Source organism: Chelonoidis abingdonii, chromosome 4 (assembly GCF_003597395.2).
Source record: "Chelonoidis abingdonii isolate Lonesome George chromosome 4, CheloAbing_2.0, whole genome shotgun sequence".
In the NCBI taxonomy this organism is placed as follows: domain Eukaryota; kingdom Metazoa; phylum Chordata; order Testudines; family Testudinidae; genus Chelonoidis; species Chelonoidis abingdonii.
In genome coordinates this window covers 112,401,668-112,423,687 of record NC_133772.1, presented here as the reverse complement: position 1 = coordinate 112,423,687, position 22,020 = coordinate 112,401,668, and the positions used below count along the sequence as shown (strand labels likewise).

The 22,020-nt window shown below is 47.0% G+C and overlaps 1 protein-coding gene across 3 annotated transcripts; it reads left to right on the top strand.

Annotated features, from left to right (window-relative positions):
• The first annotated feature begins 85 nt into the window (after window positions 1-85).
• On the top strand, window positions 86-16,372 carry TMED8 (transmembrane p24 trafficking protein family member 8). 3 transcript variants are annotated; one of them, XM_032801877.2, is made up of 6 exons: window positions 86-227; window positions 3,826-3,904; window positions 6,442-6,571; window positions 11,408-11,549; window positions 13,769-14,068; window positions 15,019-16,372. In XM_032801877.2, exons 1-6 carry the CDS (start codon window positions 86-88, stop codon window positions 15,234-15,236), a joined length of 1,011 nt encoding a protein of 336 aa, XP_032657768.1. In that variant the 3' UTR covers window positions 15,237-16,372. The 3 variants fall into 3 exon arrangements, with proteins under 3 accessions (XP_032657768.1, XP_074921685.1, XP_074921684.1); XM_075065584.1 differs by lacking the exon at window positions 86-227 and adding an exon at window positions 497-582; XM_075065583.1 differs by lacking the exons at window positions 86-227; window positions 3,826-3,904; window positions 6,442-6,571 and adding an exon at window positions 10,172-10,286.
• The last annotated feature ends 5,648 nt before the right edge of the window (window positions 16,373-22,020 follow it).

The following is a 22,020-nucleotide window of genomic DNA, read 5'->3' as shown; positions in this document are numbered from 1 at the left end:
GCTTCCGCCGGCGCCGTTTCAGCCTCTGGGAGCTGCTGACAGCTTCGGATCTTTCCGCCGCCTCGTCCACCCTCGCCGGCTGCCCATGTCGGAGGTGCTGGTGGCTGCCGCCGGCTCCTGCTTCGAGCCCCCCGCGGCTGGGGAGCCAGGAGGCCGCCGCTGCTCCGTGTCCGAGGGGGACGCGCAGGGCCGCCGCTCACCTCCTGTTCCGCCTTCTGAGACTCCAGGTACTGGCGGGCACCGGGACGCGCCTCCCGCACTTGGACCCCGGGGCGCGGGCTCTTCCTGCTCCCCGCTCCGGTCCCTCGGGTGTCTTGGCCGCTGCGCTTGGGGGCTGGAGGAGTTGCTGCAGGCCGCGGCTGAGGGACACCGGCTGAGCTGTGGGTGTGAAGCTGGGACTCGTGTGCACTGGGTGTGGCAGCCTAGCAGCGCCTCCCTGCGAGAGCACCGCGGGTTGACGGTGTTCCTTCCCTCCCTCCATCTCGCCTGCTCTCCCCTCTCCTAGGGTGGGATCTGCGGTGCTTGCCAGGCAGCCAAGGAAGTATAGTGCCTGGTACACCGCAAGGAGCAGCAATAGGGAGAGTGAGCTGGGAGTGGGAGCTTCCGAAGGGGATTTAGGAGCGTTACCGCCAGTAGTCTGCTTTCACTCCACTTATGCTGTTGCTGCAAAATCGGAGCTTTCTGCAGCTGCTACGTCCTAGCACACTGTTTTCAGTACCCGTCTTTAGAACCGGGTTGGCTGAGGGCTTGGGAAGAAGTTAACACAGCTGCTGCTGACCTCTTTTGAGGTCTAAGGGTATGTCTCCACTGCATAGCCTAGCCTGTGATGGCATAGTAATCTCAGCACAGCCCCCTCGGCTATCTCTACGCTACAGATCCTGTGCTGACATAGCCCACTAGTATGGACACACCCCATGGAAGGAGCCTTTCTGTCAGTCTAGGAACACACCTTCCCGAACGATGTTGTCTATGTCGACAGAAGCCCTTTTCCATCATAGCTGAAACTACACTGCAGAGTTTTGTTGGTTTTTTTCCACATGCCTCACTGACCTACCAATGCCAACATAACTGTTAAGCATAGACCAACCCTAACCTGCCTCTTGATTGATACTGTTGTTTATCATTAGTTGGTTTCCAATAGCCTCTATCCCTCAGGGTACTGGGTTGTTTCTCTGTTCCCTAGTGTACCAGCTGCTTTATATTTAGAGAAGTGTACTATGGTGTAAGCATTGCCTCATGTAAAGGAGATAATAATAACTTTGATTTGCTTAAGTTCCTAGCACTTTGGTCTCCAGGCACCAGTAAAGACTCCACTACAATCTTTAGACTAACAAAGCAATACAGCTCATTACAGGGAACCAATTAAGTTTGTTTGGTTTTTTTGTTTGGTTTTAAAAAAGGAACATTGTTTAGTATAGGGTTAATACTTGAGATTTCTGGATTCTAAATACATTTTTGTCACTGATTTACTGTATAACCTGAGCAAGCCAATTTCCCCCACTTTGCCTCATTTTTTTCATTTGTAAAATGTGGCTAGTAATACTGACCTTTTCCCTGGGCTTATGAGATTTATTAAATGCACCTTAGACATGCAAAATGTTTAGTACCTGATGTGAAATCGAAATCTCCTGCTATGGAGTTGAGTGTGGTAAGAGCTCCTGACCATATCCCATGTGCCTCCTCAAGAAGATAGAATACTGGGCCTCAGTTTGAAGGCCCTGTGAGTCTAGAATTTATTTCTTCTTTGAACTACAGACAGAGAATGTCTGTCTGTGGCATCCTTGAGAGCAAACCTTGTGATGTTTATTTTCTCTCTGACTGAGTGGGTGGTTTATTATTGTATGTGTGTGAGGAATGTTCTCTTTCCACCGCCACCTTCCTATCTGCTGTCTTGGTCTCAACTTCTTTATTTTGTTATATGCAATGGTGTTTTAACCGTGTTGGTCCCAGGATATGAGACACAAGGTGGGTGATGTCCTATCTTTTATTGGACTGACTTTTATTGGGGGAAAAATACAAGTTTTTGAGCTTAGACAGAGTTCTTCTTTAGACCTTCAGAAGAGCTCTGTGAAAGCTCAAAAGCTTGTTTCTTTCAACAAGTGGGTCCAATAAAATATATCACCTCACTCACCTTGTCTTGCTTTATTTTGTTATAGACATTTCTGCATAAGGTGTTTACTCCTGTGTTTAGATATTGTCGTATCTATAACCTCCCTCTAGTTCTCTGGAACTTGAGACATGTTCTCTTCCCTACTCTCCCCAGTCTAGCGCTCTCCTTCATTTACTTCTCCTTTAATGTCCCCTTTTAAAAACTTCCTTATCTCTTTAGTTTAGTTCATGACTGTGTGAAGCGTTTTGTAGTCCTGTGTCAGGTCACCAGATGAAAAATTTCTCCCCACAACCAGACTCAGGAACGTGGGACTTGTCTGATTTAGCTTATCCGTCACTGCCAAATTGAGTCATATGACACTGTCTTGCTGGCTGTTGCTTCTTCAGGCCGTATTTTCTCCAGCCCTTGGCAGTAAAATGTTCTCATGTTGGTTACCAGGTAGAAGAGAAATTCTAGCTGTGCAGTAACGTCAACAGTTCTCGAATCATGAGAATGATGGATATAAAAGATCTGCTAGGTTCCCTCTAATCTGTTGCAGGGGGAGGGGCACGAAATATTGTTTCCTGCTGTATTCTGTAGTGCTTGAGATCTAGGCTGTTCAGTCTTTGTAGGCAAGGAAGTTCCTTTTAGGTAATCTTCCTTGGAGAATCTTAGGGGGGCCAGAATAGGAACGCATGAGCAATAAATTAAAAAAATCAACCTTGTCTATTGCTCTGCTTATAAAGTTTGAGTGAATAGAATTATTTCTCCATTATACAAATCATACCACTCGTCAGATTTTGAGAGTCTTATTCAGGTCCCAAATATAATATACTTTAATGAGTTTACTTTCCAATAAAAAGTTCTTAACATCATGCTCTCTTTTCTAAATTATCAGAGAACAGATAATTAATAAGCATAAAGATGAATATTTGTTTGGCTCCTGTACCCAAACAAAACATTATAAGCTTGGGACAGTGGGTTTCAATCCATTTCTTGGTGGAAAAATGCTTTCCTTTAAAAGCAACAAAACAAATACCTCACAACCCTGGTACTAATTCTTGTTCTTGGCAGAAGAGAGGAATGGGCCTTAAACTAGCGTTTGTTCTCCTCTTTAAAAGCAGTTCCTCTAGATCAGATTGCAGAAGATTGGCAATGGGGTATGATGCCTGGACTGTTCCTGTTCTGTGGATCAGAGGCCTTTAACCGTATGGGGCTATTAATCTGCTGTCTTTCACCAGCACCAAATTCCCTCTGTGAAAAACAAGTAACAGAGAATTCTTACTGTAATGCTCAACTTTAAAAATCAGTGTAATTGGGAGCCTGTCAGTGCCCACTTAATGATCTTCTATGGGTAATGGAAGCAGACAGCAAGACTGTAGAGCATGCACTGGAGTTGTGGGGACAGAGCTTGCCCTGGGTTCTGGAGACTAGCGGGAAACCTGGAGCATACATCTGAACAGAAATTTGTTTTGATTGATCCCTATGTCCTGTGTCAGAAACTGTGTTATCTTTCCCAAACCCTCCACTTAAGGTCATTGAAAGGATTAAAAACCCTTTCTGTCTGCTGTGGGGGAGAGAGAGCATACAGCACAAAAGGTTGCCAGGCCCAGCATTAGGCTCCAAGGCTGCATGACCTTGGTGACTCTGGATAGCTAGAGTTTTGCTTTATTGTCTGCACAGTCTCAGAAGTTAAAAGCTGTTTAATCTTCTCTCCATCTTCCACCCATTGCTAGAGAATGAAGATTCAACCCCAAAACCAGAATCTGCATCCCAGACAGTTGCCTCATCAGTGTCCGAGGCCTCTCAGTGCAGGTAGGAAAAGATTTTTGTGTGATGACCCACATTAAATGTTCCTCAATGTCAGGGAAGTTGAGGATAATTGGTCTCTCTCCCCCACCTCCTTCTGGATCAGTGGTGTCTGGCAGCTGTTCCTCTCCAGGGCATTGGAGACCTCAACTTCCTGTTGCAGGTTCTGTACACTGTAGGCAATATTGGAAGAGCTATTCATCTTGACTTGGGGTTATTTTAATGCTTATAAAATAGTAAAATGTAACCCATGACTCACATCAGGTTATTTGGATCACAGAGCTAACTAACTTCCAACAGGAAATTGTATGAGCTCTGGCTGAAGGATATTTTTAATAATTTAAAAAATATTCTCACTGTATCTAATCCCCAAGGAAGTTGGATCAGAAACCTGCTTTTTTGCTGCTGCTTTTTCAGTAAAATTTATACTCTGAATATCAATTGTTTGATTTATTATTGGAGGATTGCCAGTAAGCATTTGGCTGCATGCATCCTGGCTTTTGTTGGGGTGTTTGTGAACATTAGAGTTGCACACATTCAGCTTTTCTCTGAACCTGTTGAAGGTTTTGTCTTAACTTTCCCTTTCCTACCCCCAAAAAACACACTCCCTCCTCCCCCCAACACACACACACACAAACTTTCAGAAACAGATGAATTAAATAGGTCAAAATTTGGGTCTCACCAGTTATTAGTGTCCTCCTTTTAAAAATCCCTCACAAAAACCACAACTTGAAATAATCCTGGCTTTGATTCTAATGAAATCTGCAACACAGGAGAGACTGAGATTCCTGCTGCTTCATAATTACAATTTCATCCAAGGAGACTGTACAGCAGCCCAGTTGGCTGCAAACAGACTTTTGCTTCAATCTGATTTTGTCATATATTCTAGGTCAGTGTTTCCCAGACTTGTGATGCCACTTGTTTAGGGAAAGCCCCTGGCGGGCCGGGCCGGTTTGTTTACCTGCCGCATCCGCAGGTCCGGCCGATCGTGGCTCCAACTGGCCACGGTTCACTGCTCCAGGCCAATGGGAGCTGCTGGAAGCGGTGCGGGCCGAGGGACATACTGGGCGCCGCTTCCTGCAGCTCCCATTGGCCTGGAGCAGTGAACTGTGGCCAGTTGGAGCCACGATCGGCCGGACCTGCGGATGCGACAGGTAAACAAACCGGCCCGGCCCGCCAAGGGCTTTCCCTAAACAAGTGGCGTCGCAAGTTTGGGAAACACTGCTCTAGGTAATTTATGCAATTTAATTTTCTCCAAAGAAACTAGTTGGGCATTAAGTAAAATGCCAACCTACATTTGAAATCCATGCGAATGTTTCCTTTTAAATCTGTTTAAGGTCTGAGGGTTTTTTCTGTAGGGAAGAGAGTGGTGAGCAATATGAAAAAGAAGCTTGAAGAGGGAGCTGACTTTCTTTTCTTAAATCTGCTTACAAATTTTCTGCAGCTCTTTTCACCTTCTCCACAAAATCCGAAATTTTCAGTGCTGTTTTTTCAAAAAATTCAGAGTCAGCCCCAGCACCTTGTGGGGAATGCTGCGAACCTGATATGTTGTACCCACCTACCAGGTTATGTAGCATGCATGTGTGCTAGATGAGCTTGATCCCCAGCTAGGTCTGTGCCATCCACCTATTGATTTGAAAAGAAAACATAGTGGAAGATGTTGGTGCATAAATTCAGATGTTTGATTTAGGCTTCCACAAGGATGGCTGTAAACAGTTACGTTTTGTAACAAAAACCTATTTAAAAGGTCTTTTTTTTAACTTTCTTCTGCTCAGCGACCTAGTGGGGTTATCTCTGTGTCCTGATAATCAGATCATTTGAACCACTCTTTTAGTGGAAACTGGTGGTGGGACATGCCTTTTCTACCAGCAAAAATGAGTTTAAGAGAATTTAGTTAGGTTTTGGTTCCTCCTCTTTTAGGGTCCAAGGTCGCATCCTCAAGGGAGCTGAGTTAAGGAACGACAGTCACGTCTATCTTTTTCCAGCCTCCTCTTTATTTACAGAAACAGTGCAGAAAGCATTAGGACTATTCTGTTTTTATTAGACTGTTCCAAGCTACGTTGGAAGCATCTGTCCCAGCATTACTCAAAGCACCTCATATTCCTAAAACTGAAAACTTCACTTGCTTTCTACCATTGGTGACTAGCAGGGAGAGAGTTAATTCTCTCTGAGATGCTACCACTGATCCCGGCCATCAGTGCAATGTTAGTAAAGTAGCCCTTCTATGAAAGGAATGTTGCTGGGCTCAACTGGAGTGAAGCACTGCTACCTAAGGGATGATAAATGGGGAGTGAGCTCAGCAGAGTTGCTCACTCTGTCTTTGAGCTAAAGAGGACAGCTGGCTGCGGCTGAGGGTGGAACTTGGTTGAGAGAGAGCTTCTTGCTTTAATGCAGTGAATGCTGGCTCTAGGAGACTAAGGGAAATGGGCTTATTTGCATTCCAGCCCCTGAGTGGGGTGGCTCATCACCTGCCCTTGGCCCACCTGGCTCAGTGTCTCATGCTCTTCAAGCATCTTGAATTGATTGTGCTCTTTCTCCGAGAGGCTGCCGATTGGATCACCTGTGAACGTGCATGCTGCAGAGGATTCTAGAAAAGATGATGGTACATCAGAGGACCAGGATGTGGCCAGACAAGGAGAGAAGCTGGCTGACCAGATTCAGCCCCCCAGGGAGGTAGGTGGCTTGCCACTTTTATTTCTGAAAGGTGAGACCGAGATGCTGCAGTGTTTCTTCCCATCTGCTGCTCTGCCTGCATGTGGGGAACTGGGGCGCTGAACATTTAGTTATGGCTGTTTCAGCACAATGGGGGAGTTAGGAGTGATGATCTAACCTTTAAAACTGAACTTGTTTCTCTCCCTCAGTGTATTGGACCAGTCCCTGCTCCCTTTCAGTTTCCACCATTCTTCTCAGAGTGCTTGCTCATATCCATTCCAATTAGGTGTGCGCGCGCCGCGTGCACGTTCGTCTGAAGATTTTTACCCTAGCAACACCCGGCAGGTTGGCTGGGTGCTCCCTGGCGTGGTGCTGCAATGGCACCGAATATATACCCCTGCCGACCCGTCCGCTCCTCAGTTCCTTCTTACCGCCCGTGTCGGTCGTTGGAACAGTGGAGCGCGGCTTAGCCTTCTCCACTTCCCTAGCGATTCACCTGTTCTAGTACTTTTGTGTATATAGCTTATAGTTTATAGTTATAGTTGTAGTTTATATGATTAATTTTATTAACATAGTTAGTGTATTTGCTTTAGAGGGTTGGGGATTAGCCCTTCCCCTCTCCCAGTGCCCGGGCCCATGCCTGGCTCACCGGGCTTCAAACCGTGCACGGCTTGCCGCTGGCCGATGCCAACGGGAGACCCCCACGACTCATGTCTAAAGTGCCTGGGGGAATCCCATCTCTCAGATAAGTGCCGCATTTACAAATCTTTTAAGCCGTGGACAAAAAAGGAGTGAGACTTTCGCCTTAAGCAGCCCTTGGCTGGGGGGCTCACCTAGGCCATCGTCGCATGCAAGGCCTCTGGTCGACCCAAGAACTAGCGCTGCATATAAACGTCAGGGAGCTGAGGGCAGTCCGCCTCGCCTGCCAGACCTTCAGACATCATCTGCAGGGCCATTGTTTTCTCGTGCTCACAGACAACACAACGGCAATGCATTACATAAACAAGCAGGGAGGGACTCGCTCCTCCCCCCTTTGTCAGGAGGCGATCCATCTGTGGGAATTTTGTATAGCCAGTCAGGATGCCACCAGGTCTATATTCTCCCTGGAGTCCGGAATACACTAGCGGACCATCTCAGCAGATCCTTCCTCACCCACGAGTGGTTGCTTCGCCCGGACGTTGCCCATTCCATCTTCCAGAAGTGGGGCTTTCCCCACATAGACCTCTTCGCTTCCCGCAACAACCGGAAGTGCCAGAGGTTCTGCTCCTTCCAGGGTCTCGCCCCGGGCTCGATATCGGATGCCTTCCTAATCTCTTGGGCGAACCACCTGCTTTACGCCTTCCCCCCTTCCCGATGGTGCACAGGGTTCTCTTGAAACTTCGCAAGGACAGGGCTCGACTGATTCTGATCACCTCTGCCTGGCCCCGGCAACACTGGTACACCATGTTGCTGGACCACTCAAGGGCCAACTCAATCCCCCTGCCCCTCCATCAGGACCTGATCATGCAGGACCATGGCAGGCTTCTCCACCCAGACTTGCAGTCCCTCCACCTAACAGTGTGGCTCCTGCATGGTTAACCCCGTTGGAATTACGCTGCTTGGCCCCGGTGCAGGAGGTTCTCCTGGGTAGCAGGAAACCGTCTACTCGGTCTACTTACTTAGCCAAGTGGAAAAGGTTCTCTTGCTAGTGTCAGTCGCAGAATGTTGCTCCTACAGAGGCTCCCATCCCTAATATCCTGGACTACCTCTGGTATCTCAAGCAGCAGGGACTCGCGACCTCATCTCTGCGAGTACACTTAGCAGCTATCTCGACTTTCCACCTCGGAGAGGGAGGTTACTCTGTCTTCTCCCACCCTATGGTCTCCAGGTTCCTCAAAGGCCTGGAGCATCTTTTTCCTCTGGTACGACGCCCCGCCCCTTCCTGGGACCTCAATTTTAGCTTTGACGAGGCTTATGTTCCCCTCCCGCCCCCCCCTTTCGAACCACTGGCAGCCTGCTCACTCTTATATTTATCGTGGAAAACAGCCTTCCTCGTAGCCATTACATTGGCGAGACGAGTCTCTGAACTTCGAGCTCTGGTGGTGGACCCACCTTACACTATATTCCACAAAGACAAGGTGCAGTTACGCCCACATCCGGCGTTCCTCCCCAAAGTAGTTTCGTCCTTTCATCTCAACCAGGACATATTCCTCCCGGTCTTTTTCCCCAAGCCCCATACATCACGTAGGGAGCAACAGTTGCACTCGCTGGACGTCCGTAGGGCGCTCGCCTTCTATATTGACCGTACTAGGTCTTTCCGTAGAACGCCCCAACTCTTTTTGTTGCAGTGGCAGACCGGATGAAAGGCCAGCCCGTTTCTTCCCAGAGGATTTCGTCCTGGGTAACGGCATGCATCCGGGCTTGCTATGATCTAGCTCACACCTCTCCGGGCCACGTTACCGCACATTCGACCAGGGCCCAGGCCTCGTTGGCCGCCTTTTTAGCTCGAGTGCCTATCCAGGAGATATGCCGAGCAGCTACATGGTCTTCGGTGCACACCTTTACTTCCCATTATGCCCTGGTACAACAATCCAGAGACAATGCAGCCTTTGGCTTGGCAGTCCTGCACTCTGCAGTTTCTCACTCTGACCCCACCACCTAGGTAAGGCTTGGGATTCACCTAATTGGAATGGATATGAGCAAGCACTCAAAGAAGAAAAGACAGTTACTCACCGTTGTAACTGTTGTTCTTCGAGATGTGTTGCTCATATCCATTCCAAGACCCGCTTTCCTTCCCCACTGTCGGAGTAGCCGGCAAGAAGGAACAGAGGAGCGGATGGGTCGGCAGGGGTATATATTCGGTGCCATAGCGGCGCCACGCCAGGGGGCGGCCAGCCGACCCGCCGGGTGTTGCTAGGGTAAAAATCTTCCGACGAATGTGCACGCGGCGCGCGCACACCTAATTGGAATGGATATGAGCAACACATCTCAAAGAACAACAGTTACAATGGTGAGTAACCGTCTTTTCCTAAGGCTTCAAGACTATTTTCAGTTACTGGCTTTTGTCTAGTGCTTCAGGGAGTTCCTTTTAATTTTAAATAAACAAATATACAGTAACTCCTCACTTAATGTTGTCCCAATTAACGTTGTTATGTTGCTGACCAATTAGGAAACATGCTTGTTTAAAGTTGCGCAGGGCTTCCTTGTAAGTCATTTGGCAGCTGCCTGCTTTGTCCACTGCTTGCCGGATTCTTTGGAAGAGCTGCCCCACCCCATCGGCTCCCCTAAATTCCCTGTAAGATATGTGGCTCCGCAGCTGCCCAGCAGCAGTTCAGGTGGCTCTCCTCCCACTGCCGTGCTGCTCCTGACCTGCCCTCCTGGGAGCAGCTCCTAGGCAGAGTTTCCTGCTTGCTGGGGAAGGGAGGGAGAAGGGTGTTGATGTCAGGATGTCCCCCTGTTCCTGCCCTCCTGCTCCATACCCCCTCTCCACAAAGTGAAGGAGGGGACAGTCACAGGGCTTGGGGACAGAAGCGGGGGAGCTGGGGGAGGGAGTTTGCAGGAAGCTGTTGCTTCATTTCTGAACTGGCTGATCTGCTTAAAAGGGGCAATGTACTTGAAGTGGGGTTAGCGTACTTAAAGGGGTAATGCATGTCTCTCTCTATCTCTCATGCACACCCCACCCCCCCAACACTTTGGAAAATCAGCAGCTGTGCATGTGCTGTCAGGAGGAAGGAATGGTGCGCTCCAACTGGATAGCGTAGGTTCATCATGTTCAGTTTTTGCAGGGAAGTGTTTGCAGCTACTGCCCTGCATCTATTATGTTTCCTCCCTTCTGCCTCAGTCCATGCTCCCTTGTAGAGTGTGAGGCTACAGCGTATTAACCCTTGAGGTCTCAGCCGAGTGCTAGTTCATCATTTAGCAGAAAGGCATTGCCTGGGAAATATTCTACTCGCTTACTCCACCAGCTCAACCAAGCTTTACAATCATTCATTGCTGTGTACAATATTAAACTGTTTTTTTAACATTGTTTAAAACTTGTACTGTGTGTATATATATAATGTCTTTTGTATGGCAAATTTTTTTCCCCTGGAACCTAACCTGCCTCCCCTTTACATTAATTCTTATGGGGTAATTGGATTCATTTAACATTGTTTTGCCTAAAGTCACATTTTTCAGGAACATAACTACAACATTAAGTGAGGAGTTACTGTAGCAGATTTATTTTGGGGTGGTGAAGAAGCAATATTATAGTTCTTTCAGGGAACAAACAATGCCTGGTAATTTCAAATACAACTTTGGAGAGAGATTGTGTAATAATACTCTTGCACCATAAACTCTGTGTCTGCCTATGTGAGGAGTGGGTATTGGCAGCACTATGTTAAGCTGGGCAACGTTTTAACAAGTTCTTAGCAGGCATCTGTTTAATTGTGACTGCAGTCTAAGCACTGGGAAAACTGAAGAGGCTGATTCCTAGAGCTGGAGCAGCTTCAGCACTAGAAAGGGCATCTGGGTAGATTTGGAATCTTTTACCAAATAGAGCAATGGTAGCCCCCAAACTCTGAGACAGTGTAAACATCTCCACAGATGATGCTTCCTTGGAAGACCAGAGGACACTAGCACAGTGCAGCATTTGACTCGAGAGTTTCACAGTGTTGGAGGAAGAGAAGGCCATGCACAAAACTGTCCTTTGAGCCAGCCAATTATTTAGTAAATACTTTATACTTGTAACAGAAACCCAATTTGATGTGAGTTGTGATGTGGGAAATTGATGTGAGTTCATGGAAATGGTTCCTTCTCCGTCGATCCCTGACAAACCATTTAAAATCCAACTGGAGGCCCCCAGAGCCACTGAGGAACTTTCTTATGTTCCCCGCACAGGAGGCTGTAGTGCGGATGACCAAGTACCGTGCCCCACAAGGACCAGGGGATATAGTCATGATACAGTCGGAACACACAGGTGCAGTGGATGTCCTGTCTGCAGAGCTGGAGACTACAGATCTCCTTGATGAGCAGAGGAAAGGTGAGGCCTGTGATGGTAGTAGTTCCCTTGGGTAGGAATGAAGCCTGTAACACAGATCTCCTATGGCAGTAGGATTGGAACTGTTAATGCTCTCTTTCAGTAGGGTGGGCAGAGGCAGTCCACTAGACATTATCAGCTCTGTATCACTGGGAGTGGTCTAGTGGCTAATGTAGGGGACCCCTATTCAGGACTTCTGGGTGATACTCCCAGATTTGCCACTGATTTGCTGTGTGGCCCTGGACAAGTCACTGCTTTAAGTAGCTTCTGGACACGTCACATCACTTAGTATTGTGTGCCTTCTCCAGTGCTCTGCACTCTAATTGTCACTGAGTACCTAGCCTGCCATCTGGGTCACATACCCCCTCCTCAACTACCTATCTCTTTAGAGTGTGCACCTGCTGAAACATTTCCAAGGGCTGGTCTTCACCATGGGGAGATCCACACTGCTGCAATCGATGCATCCAATTGATTTAGCAGGTCTAGTGAAGACCTGCTAAACTGACAGCAGAGCCCTCTGGTCAACCCCAGTACTCCAGCTCCCTGAAAAGAGTAAGGTACCCTCAACACAGCACTGTGAAGACACCGCGGTAAGTTGACCTAAACTATGTCGACTCCAACTATGTTATTCACATAACTGGAGTAACGTAACTTAGGCCTACTTACCCCGGTTGTGAAAACAAGCCCTAAATAAAGCAGTTTAAAAACAAACTCTCCTCTCCTTATAAATCTTAGCTCACAGACACAGGAGTGAGAAGATTTCTGAGTAGGAAGCTGAGAGCAAGAAAGTTAGTGAAGTCCTTTCTCCTGTCAGTGCCCGACTATTACTCAGTACAGCATTTAATGGGAAGCACGTGTCTGCATCTAGAATAGATTGGATCCGGCTGTGTGTTGGGGCAGGTGAATTGGTGGGTGAGCTATCAAATAGGCCATAGAGAAATCTAGGAACAGACAGAGTGGAGGAGGCCATGTTAGGGCCAGATACTGCATTCACTCATACTCTCTTTCTCTCTCTTCCCACCCCCCAACACATGAAGACTGACCAGGAGAAAGGGCTACTACAGACAAAGGACCTGTGAGATTGGTAATAGATCTTAGCCTGGAAGAGAATAGATTTTAGATTTAAAATAAATTGGGCAATGGCTGACTACCCAAGGTGTTTGAGAGAGATTTGGATATTTGTGGAAACCTTTGAAATAGAAAGGGGACTGGTGATAGGGTCAGGACTGTTGCTGTTATCTCTTCTCTCTGCTTCCCTTCCAGGACTCAAGATGTCTCTTGCCATCATAAGTCCAAGATAGTGTTCACCTGACCTAGCCTCATCTGTTTATCCTCCCTCACTATTCTGCTCTTATTTAATGTGTGCTGTGTTCCATGGTTGGCATTTGGATGCATGTACAGTTACTCCTTCAGGGTGGTCTACAGAGGTTTGCTTAGAATTTCCCATTAGTGGTAGCAGGGAACCTTTAGTGTCAATGAGGTGTCATAGTTTATAACCCTGTTGAGAGCAAGTCTGTACGTGGTGGGGAAAATGCTAGTATCTTCTCTACACTGGCACTTCCACTAGTGGAGCTAAATCAGTAGGAGATTCTCAGAGCTTCTAGACAAACCCCATGACTCATGGGGCAGGTTATGTCTCTGGATGTGAAGAATAAGCCATGTGAGCCCCTTCCACTCCTCCATTCTTAGGAATTTTGGATTGAATTATGTAGGCTTTGGGTCAGCTGAGAAGGCAGTTTCTGCATTCATGCATGCATGATGCTGGTTGGTTTCTATCTGGATTCTTAGGCTATGTCATCATGTTGTGCTGCCCAGTAACTCTACCTGCCACTGTTGAGTGTCTGTGTGGAAGCAGCGGAATTAAGCCATAGGTGGAGCTGAGGTGCTGGAGTATTGTGTAGTGCCCTTGATGGGACAGAACTTTTAGTTAGGCCTGTACCTAACTTTGGCAGTCTGACTCTGTGCCTCTAGATAATAAGCTAATTCAGAGAATGGCTTTGCAAGCTCTGGAGGGAGGGGAGACAGTTGGAAGGGAAATCCAGGCGAGTAGTATGTCCAGTTCTGAGGGCAGTGCTAATGGAAGGCACCTGTCCTTGCCTTGAGAGGAGATGGAAGGTAAAGATTTGAGTTCAAGAGCTTTATCAGGAATAGCCCTCTTGTTAGCAGAACTCTCTCTGGTTGCCTTCTGAACAGTGATGAGTGGCTTGTCTTTTATTTTTCAGCTCAGCCTCCTCCTCTGGCTCCACCCTCCACTTGGACCACTTGCAAGATAAGGGAATTCAAAGCCAAAATGGGAAAGGAGAAGAATGCTCAGATGGTGGTGAAACGGGGTGAAGTAGTGACAGTCCGGGTGCCAACACACCCAAATGGGAAGCGTGTTTGCTGGGAGTTTGCTACAGATGATTATGACATTGGCTTTGGGGTCTATTTTGACTGGACTCCTGTCACCAGTACTGCCATTACTGTGCAAGTCAGTGAATCAAGTGATGAGGAAGATGAAGAGGAGGAAGATGAGATTGAAGGTCAGTGCAAAACTTTACAAGAGAAATTAATGTTGTGTTCATCACCATGGTACCCAAGTACCTCCAAATCAGGTACTATAATTCCTCACCACTTTGGGTAATCAAACTACATGTCAACTGCAACCTTTTTGGAGTCCCAAAGCTAAACCACAATGAGAAGACACTTCCTAATGGCTGCTTTTCTCCCCCACCCCAGAAGTATGCTCCACCTGTAACACAGCATATCCTTGCATATTGAACATTGATCACTTGCTTCCACTCTGTTTTCTATCCCTTGTTCAGTTTCTAACCTGTAACAGGATCAGAGTACAGTATGAGACTCTGATTTAACTCTTTGATCATCAGCCTAACAGATTGTGATGCTTATGAAATTCCTGGGTTGGAGAGTAGTGGTTTTTTTCTCACTGTATCAGTAGTTCTTGTTGACTGCACGCAAAGGGCATGCTGCAGATGTCTTGAGACTCCCTGCACATTCTAGGTACAGATACTCAAGACCAATGCAGGTCCCATCTCAGGACCAATGGTGACTAAATTAAGCCCCACTGAGGAATCCTCTTGAAGAAGTAGAAGAGAAGGGAGAGAGACCACCAAGGCCAGAGGTGAAACTCTCTCCATTGCATTCCTCCACCATTCCTCCACAATCAATTTCTCTCTGGCATTAGGCCATCTTGAGGAGACCCTGCTGTTTAAAGGTGTCTGCTGGGTGAAGAGGACAAGGAGGAAAGTGGTGGTGGGGGAATTCAAACTATTCCCCAGTGCATCAGTCCCAAAGGGTGCCCCCTCTCAAAGCAAGTCTCCTATGTAGAGAGAATTTGGGTTGTGCATTGGACAGGGTGAGTATCTCAGCCAGTCTTTATTAGCTAGATCTCACGTCCCTGTTACGTAACCATGCCTTATTGATCATTTCCCCTCTGGTTTGTCTGATTGCTTGTCTCCTCTCTCCCACTCAGGACTCACCCCAGTTGGAGATGTGGAGAGGGGCTCTAAAAGCTATCTACGAAACCGCTATGGGGAGATCATGCCTGTGTACCGAAGGGACAGTCACCGGGATGTGCAGGCAGGCACCCATGACTACCCGGGCGAGGGCATCTACCTGCTCAAATTTGACAACTCCTACTCCCTCCTACGCAACAAGACTCTTTTCTTTCATGTCTATTACACCAGCTGAAGGAGTGGAGGGAGCAGAGACAGCAGGCAGGTAACACTGAGTAACGCAGGCTGCCAGCCGGGACTGACACCCCCTAACTGGCACTGCCCAATGGCCAAGTGACACTTGACTCTCTGTTCTTATCCACAAGAGAGCAGGGTTTCCCCCATTCCCTCCTAGCTTACTCACAGGAAACGGTAGCTGTGACTGCTCAGTCGTCCAAAGGCAACTCCTCTTGCTCTAAATTTCAGGAAGCCTGCTCTGTGCAGGCATCAGGCTGGGACTTTTCATGACAGCCAGTAAATTGTCAGAGGGCAGATTCAGGTGGTAGCATTTCTTTCTGTTTCACTTGTATGAACTGAAGCTGAAATACCCTTTTATTTAAAAAAAAAAAAAAAATTCTCAAACTCTCCTGCCACCTCTGGATCACCAGGAGGTAACTGCCAACCATGCTTTGCTAGGAGGCAAGCCACCTGTACCACAGGCGCACTCCAGCTGCATCCTAGCTGCACTGCTGTGCTTCACACACTAGCCAAGCCTCCAGTAATCTGAGTGGGGACTCATCCCTCCAACTACCTGAGTTGCAGCCTGCATCCTCTGACCCCATTTGTGGTGTAGTTATGTCACAAGTGCCAGACCCAATCATGTGAAACCTTTATTTTGGAGCCTTGCAGAAGTAATCAATAGGAAGATCTCCATAGGAAAGGGAAAGTAGGTATGGATGGGGAGGTGGATAAAGATCATCCTGACAGTGGGGATGTGTGAAACTCCTGTCACCAACAACAGTTTCTCTTACCTGTGGGGAAAGTTGAGCTACAGCCTCTTGTGTTAATGTAAAACTGTTAATGATCCCAGGTCAACACACTTTGCATCTGAAAAATATGGGATCATCCTTTCCCTTATATACCTGCCTGGAGTTAGTGAGTCCCTGAAGTCATTGCTAACTCCTAACCTATTGAGGAATGCAGCTCCCTGGCCCACCTCAGGGGTTAGTAATGGCATTAGTGGTCAGCCTCTGTTCAGCTCTTGGCAGGAATAAGCAAGGATCACAATAATCTGTAAACAGTTGGGTTTTAAAGGGTATTTATTTGTAACTTTTTAAGATTTGAAATGAGTATTTATTTGATTTTTATTCAATAACATTCTCATTCAGTGTAGCTGCTGAATGTGCTCTGTGGTACATCTGTTTGGAGTTAGTGGCTTTGTGCATGATGATTCTGGTGAAGTTCCAGTCTGACACCCTCCAGATATTGCCCTTCTGTGCAGATACAGCCCTCGCTGCAGATAGTGTTAGTGTTATGTATAAAGTCAAAGTCTTCACCCTCCTAAGAAGCCCATTAATTCCCTGCTGATTCCATACCTCTTAATTGAGGCCCTTCTTTTTATCTGCTCTGCCTACTTAAGCACTCAGGAGGAATGAGTAGGTCAGGGAGGTAAGAGCAGAGGAAGATGTACAGTTGAGCAGCCCTTGCCAGTCTGCTGCGTCAACAGTAGTGGGTGGGGAGGGCAAGGCAGCATAGGCTCAGGCACCAACATGTGTTCGTGTTGTTCTTCAGAAGAGGAAGGAGGCAGGGAGCACTACTGCTGTGCTAAGAGGTGAGGGATGAGGAGCAGGGCTGCTCCTCCTTTAAGAGGCACAGAGGCAAGCAGCTGTAGCTCTTTTCTCTTCCCAGGAAGGGAGAGGGGAGTGAAGAGCAGAATGGCTCAGTCCTGGAGGAGCTGGAAGGTAAAGTAGCCTCCTAATTCCAAGTAGCATCAGTGGAGGGGCCCTGCAAGGAGGAAGAGAAGCAGGATTTTTTTTAAGGGTAAGGCCCTCCCTTTCCTTCTGAGCGGCCTGGGCAGGGGTTCCTCTCTCCCTCACCCCCTAACAGCCTGGGCAGGGATGCCTGCTTCCTCCCCAAGCCCTCTTTGAAGTGCCAGGGCAGGTACCTCCCTCTCAAGTTGCTTCCTTCCACAACCTTTCCCCCAGGGCCTGATCAGCTAATGCAAGGAAACCCTTCTTTTTACTCAGTCTGGCTCTCAACTTCCTAAACACCAGATGTGGGGCAGGGTCCTGCCCCACCACTTAAATATTCTGCTTCTGACTGTAAATCTCCATCTCCCCTCCCCCCCTCCCCCCCCACTGTGCAGTGCATCAGTGACTGCTATGTATTTGGCCCTTTGCTACATATTTTGGAGGGTCCTGCCTGCATCTGAAAGACTAGAGGAATGAGTGATGCACTGTCTAGGCCACCAGCCGCAGTCTGAAACAGGACTTAATAAATAAGGAAGACACGTCTGATCTCTGTGTATATATACCAGGTATTCTAGAGACCGCTGATGTCATTGATTCTCATTTGGAGAGCTCTACTCAGGGCCAGTGTTCTAGAACTGTCTCCAGGATAAATTGTTCCCCTTTAGCCAAGAAGAGACTATTTCCTTTCTAGGTAATTGGCAGCTGATCCAAATAATCCTTAGGTAAGGTGGACTGTACAGTAGATGGGAATCTCAGTGTTCAGTCCTGGCCTTCTGAAATAGAGACAGATCTTTCTTCTGAGGCTCAGTCCACTTCATCAGATTTGCCCCCTTCATGTCTCCTTGATTAAAGACAAATGCTCTTTATATATGGGGTGCAGTCCCAGGCTGGTGTGTGTGCCAGTCTTATTACCTCATTGTGTCTATAGCCATGTTTGCTGCTGACTGGAGTAAAAGGGCCTTGACCCATCTTCCTTTATTGTTGATATTTCACCAGAGTAGCTTGTATTTCCCATAAACAGCTGAAAGTGGAGAATATTTAATCTACAATAATTAAAGCTTCACAGCTTCCAGGATAAGTCACACTTTTTTCTTTGGTCTTTCATTTCCAAGTTATGTGAACATATTGGTGACCTTGTCACCCGGGTACTGAATGAAAATATATGGGTGACTGACTGACTGAGAACCACTTGTCTTTGGGATGGCTTACAGTTGTCACTAAGTGTTAGTAAAGTCAGTAACTTAGCCTTTAGTCTTGTTAAGATACTTCAATCAAGTCTCTAGCAGAAAGCATATCCAGTTAGCAAGGAAAGAACGCTGTATAACCAGTGGCTTACAGCAGTTATTTCCATTCAGTGTATAGCATCTTAAGCCCCAGTTGGATCAAAGGAATAACCTCTTCTCCTTGTCTCACTCCTCGCTAAGCTACAGCTTCTTTAGTATCTCTGCCCACCATACCTATTAGGCTTGTATCCAGCCCTGGTACCTATGGCTGAAGCAGCGTTGGGGAGACCACCATTTTCACTGCAGACTTGGGGAGCTGTGCCTCCTGAGTCTGAGACAAAAAGTGAATTCTGAAATGGATTCTAGTTTTGCAAGGCAGTTAGTAACCTAAAAATATTCACTTTGAGGAAAGTTCTTAACTTGTTTCCATGGAGTGATGCTTTTGTGTGTTTTTCCTCTCCTATAGTTTGTGGCTAGAAAAAACTAAAACCTCACCAGAGAAAAATTATTTTCTGTTTGGCAAAATGTCTTCCTTCCGTGTGTCTTTGTGACTGAATGTGAAATTAATTACTGTTTTTGGTATGTTCACCTGTATTATGACTGTTACACACACCTGGGAGAGTTTGTTTAGTAGTTTCTATGGCACATTCAACAAGGAGAGTATGGACAAACATAGTGGTTTTTTTTGTTGTTTTTTTTGTGCAGGTCCTACATAAACTCTTGTACTTAAATTTACAACAGTGCAGACTTAAAATCCCTAGCAGATTCTGACAGTGTCAAAGGAAATCATAAATTACCACAACTCCCTCTTCCCTTCCCCATTGCAAGAGTATTGAGAGCAGTAGAAATCTAGGTAGTGTGTATTGCATTTAGATCACAGAATTAAAACTCTTGGGGCCTGTTTAAACTGAAGTCGTTGGCAAAATTTCATTGACTTCAATGGCAGCAGGAGTAGGCCCTTGGTTTTCAGACGACTTGGAGGCCTGTGATCTGGACCCTTCCAAAGGGTTATTTGTAGGGTTTTGTGTGCTACTTCTAGGGCAGACACTTTAATATTCGGGGCCTGTTAAATAATTTTGTGGCATAATGTTAAGTCTCTTTTTGAAATGTTAGAGCTGGGATGAAAATGCACATTCAGACCTTGAGAGGGGGAATTTAGATGTCTGTTTTTAACTTTTTTTCTGAGAGTTGAAGAGGAATTTCTTAGGACCTTCTCTATTCTAGAAACTAGAGAACTTCCTGGCCAAAGCACTCTGCCTCCTTTCTCACTGCCTGTGAACTTGCATCCCTTTTTGAGAGAGAGAGTGCATGCGTGCGTGCGCGCGCCATGAGGCTGCATCAGTAGCCTCCAGTGGGTAAATGTACAGAAACAGTAAGTGTGGCTGGACTTGTGGAGCTGGGTAGGAGATAAGTGGGGGAGCAATGTTACATGTCCAGTGGCTGCCCCTTGGTGGCTCTGGAGCAGGAAGGAGATCATTAGATATCTTTGCCCGGTGGGGTTTAGGGAGGGATCTCTATTCTAGTTCTCTTGCATCCCAGTTGGATTTTTTTCTTCTCTCCTCCCCCCAGAAGCCACTCCCTAAGAATTTATCACATGGTGCCTTGAAACAAGGAGTGAAACCAGAGCCATAGACTTTATTATTCACTTTCCTCAGACCCTTGATTGCAAGGGTTTCCTCCCCCTCACTTTTCCATCTACCTTCCAAATAGCACACCTAGAAGTCGGGCTGGTGATCCCTTATAGTCTGTCACAGTTTCCAGGTAACTGCACCTGTATCCACACACCCCACTCTGGTCCACTCCAGGAGTGCCCAATCAGGTCTCCAGCTGTCACCTGTTTCTGGCCAAGGATGCTTGTCCCACTCCCTTTTCATTGGATGTTTTAAGGCTGCACATGTCCTTGTCTTTACATTGTGATATCCCCAGCAAGCCAGTCTGCTGAACAGCTAGTGCCTGTGTTGCTTTCTCTCTGAGGGCTATGAACAGTGTATTGCCAGCAGTTATGAGTTACCACACAGCTCTTCCTAAGCAAGCACCCTTATTAAGGTAAAAGCATTAAAGAGAACCTATAAAAATAATAAATTCCTATACACATGCTAAAAGCTTATCAGAGGTTACTCTGATCAGTACTAAGGGGCCATAATAGGCCAAAGTCTTTCCTACCTTCCACAAGGATTGGGGCTTCCCTCAGATATAAGACCCTGTCTGTTTGCAGGATCCAGAAAGGAGGCCTGAGTCAGTTTAAACCCAGCTCTTTTATATCAAAAGACCTTTGTCAGTTTGTCTCCCAGTTTGAACCAGTAAATGTGCAAGCCTCCTGGGGGGTGGTATCTCTTTACAGGTGTTTACAACCTAAGTTAGGGGTCAGCAACCTTTCAGAAGGGGTTTGCCGAGTCTTCATTTATTCCCTCTAATTTTAGGTTTCGTGTGCCAGTAATACATTTTAATGTTTTTAGAAGGTCTCTTTCTGTAAGTCTATAATATATAACTAAACTATTGTATGTAAAGTAAATAAGGTTTTTAATGTTTTAAGAAGCTTCATTTAAAATTAAAGTAAAATGCAGAGCTTCCCTTTTTCCCCTCCACCCCCCCCCACCCCCCCCCCCCCCGGAACAGTGGCCCAGACCCAGGCAGTGTGAATGCCACTGAAAATCAGCTTGCGTGCTGTCTTTGGCATGCGTGCCATAGGTTGCCTACTCTTGACCTAAATGATTCATCTTAATCACCGTCCACTGTTTTTGGTTCCTCAAAGAGCTGTGATGACCCTCCCACCTGAAGTTTCATATAATCCCTGGCCCACAGTTACACACAAACTTAAAACAATATGGTTCCCAAAGATATTGCATGTGGTGGCAATATCTGTCACTCTGTTCCTGGCAGATTAAAACTGCCTTAACTGAGACCTTCTCACCAAGGAGCTGAGGATTACCACTGAAAGCCTGAGCTCTCTGGCACCCAGGGCCGGCTCTAGCCATTTCACCACCCCAAGCACGACAGCACGCTGCGGGGGGTACTCTGCTGCTCGCCGGTCCCGTGGCTCCGGTGGATCTCCTGCAGGCGTGCCTGCGGATGCTCCACCGGAGCTGCAAGCCGCCCTCGGCAACCAGCAGAGCGCCTCCCACGGCATGCCGCCCCAAGCACGCACTTGGCACGCTGGGGCCTGGAGCCGGCCCTGCTGGCACCACAGGGCCTTTGCCTTCAAAAGGTGTCCAATATTAGCGGGCATGCATAGTGGAATGCCTAAGTGCTATTTTTTTCTTGAGAGCTGTAGATGTGTGGATGCCAAGGCAGTTACAATGAGAGAGACTTGTGACCATGCTAACAAAACACAAAAATAGCAGATGGGCTTGTGGCCATTCAGCCCTCCCCTAGTGGCCTGTGTGAATCCAGAGTTGGAGTTGATATGTGCTGCTGTGTATTATGGAACTAGATGAAGGATCAAAGGTGCAAAAATATCTAAATTGTAGATGACTTGTTCTCCTTTCCCATACTTGATAGAACCACGGGGGGCATGCAGCTCAAATAGGGACAGTCACTGAAATTGTACCATGGTAAATTTAGAATTAGCCTCACTGACAAGAATTTAGCAAGATTCAAAGAGCGAGGAGACACTTATGGATAACAATGTCCAGGATTATTGCAATAAATACTAAATTAAAACGAAGTTCTAGAAGAGATCACACACCACACACTTCAATCTGTTACTATCTGGAGTTGGGAGGAGACTTCCTGAAGGGACAGGCTATCCCCTTGTTTGCCTACTATGAAGTTTCTTGCACCTTCCTCTGACGTATCTGGTGTGGGCTGCAGCTGGAGACAGGATACCATGTGAGAAGGCTTGATCCAG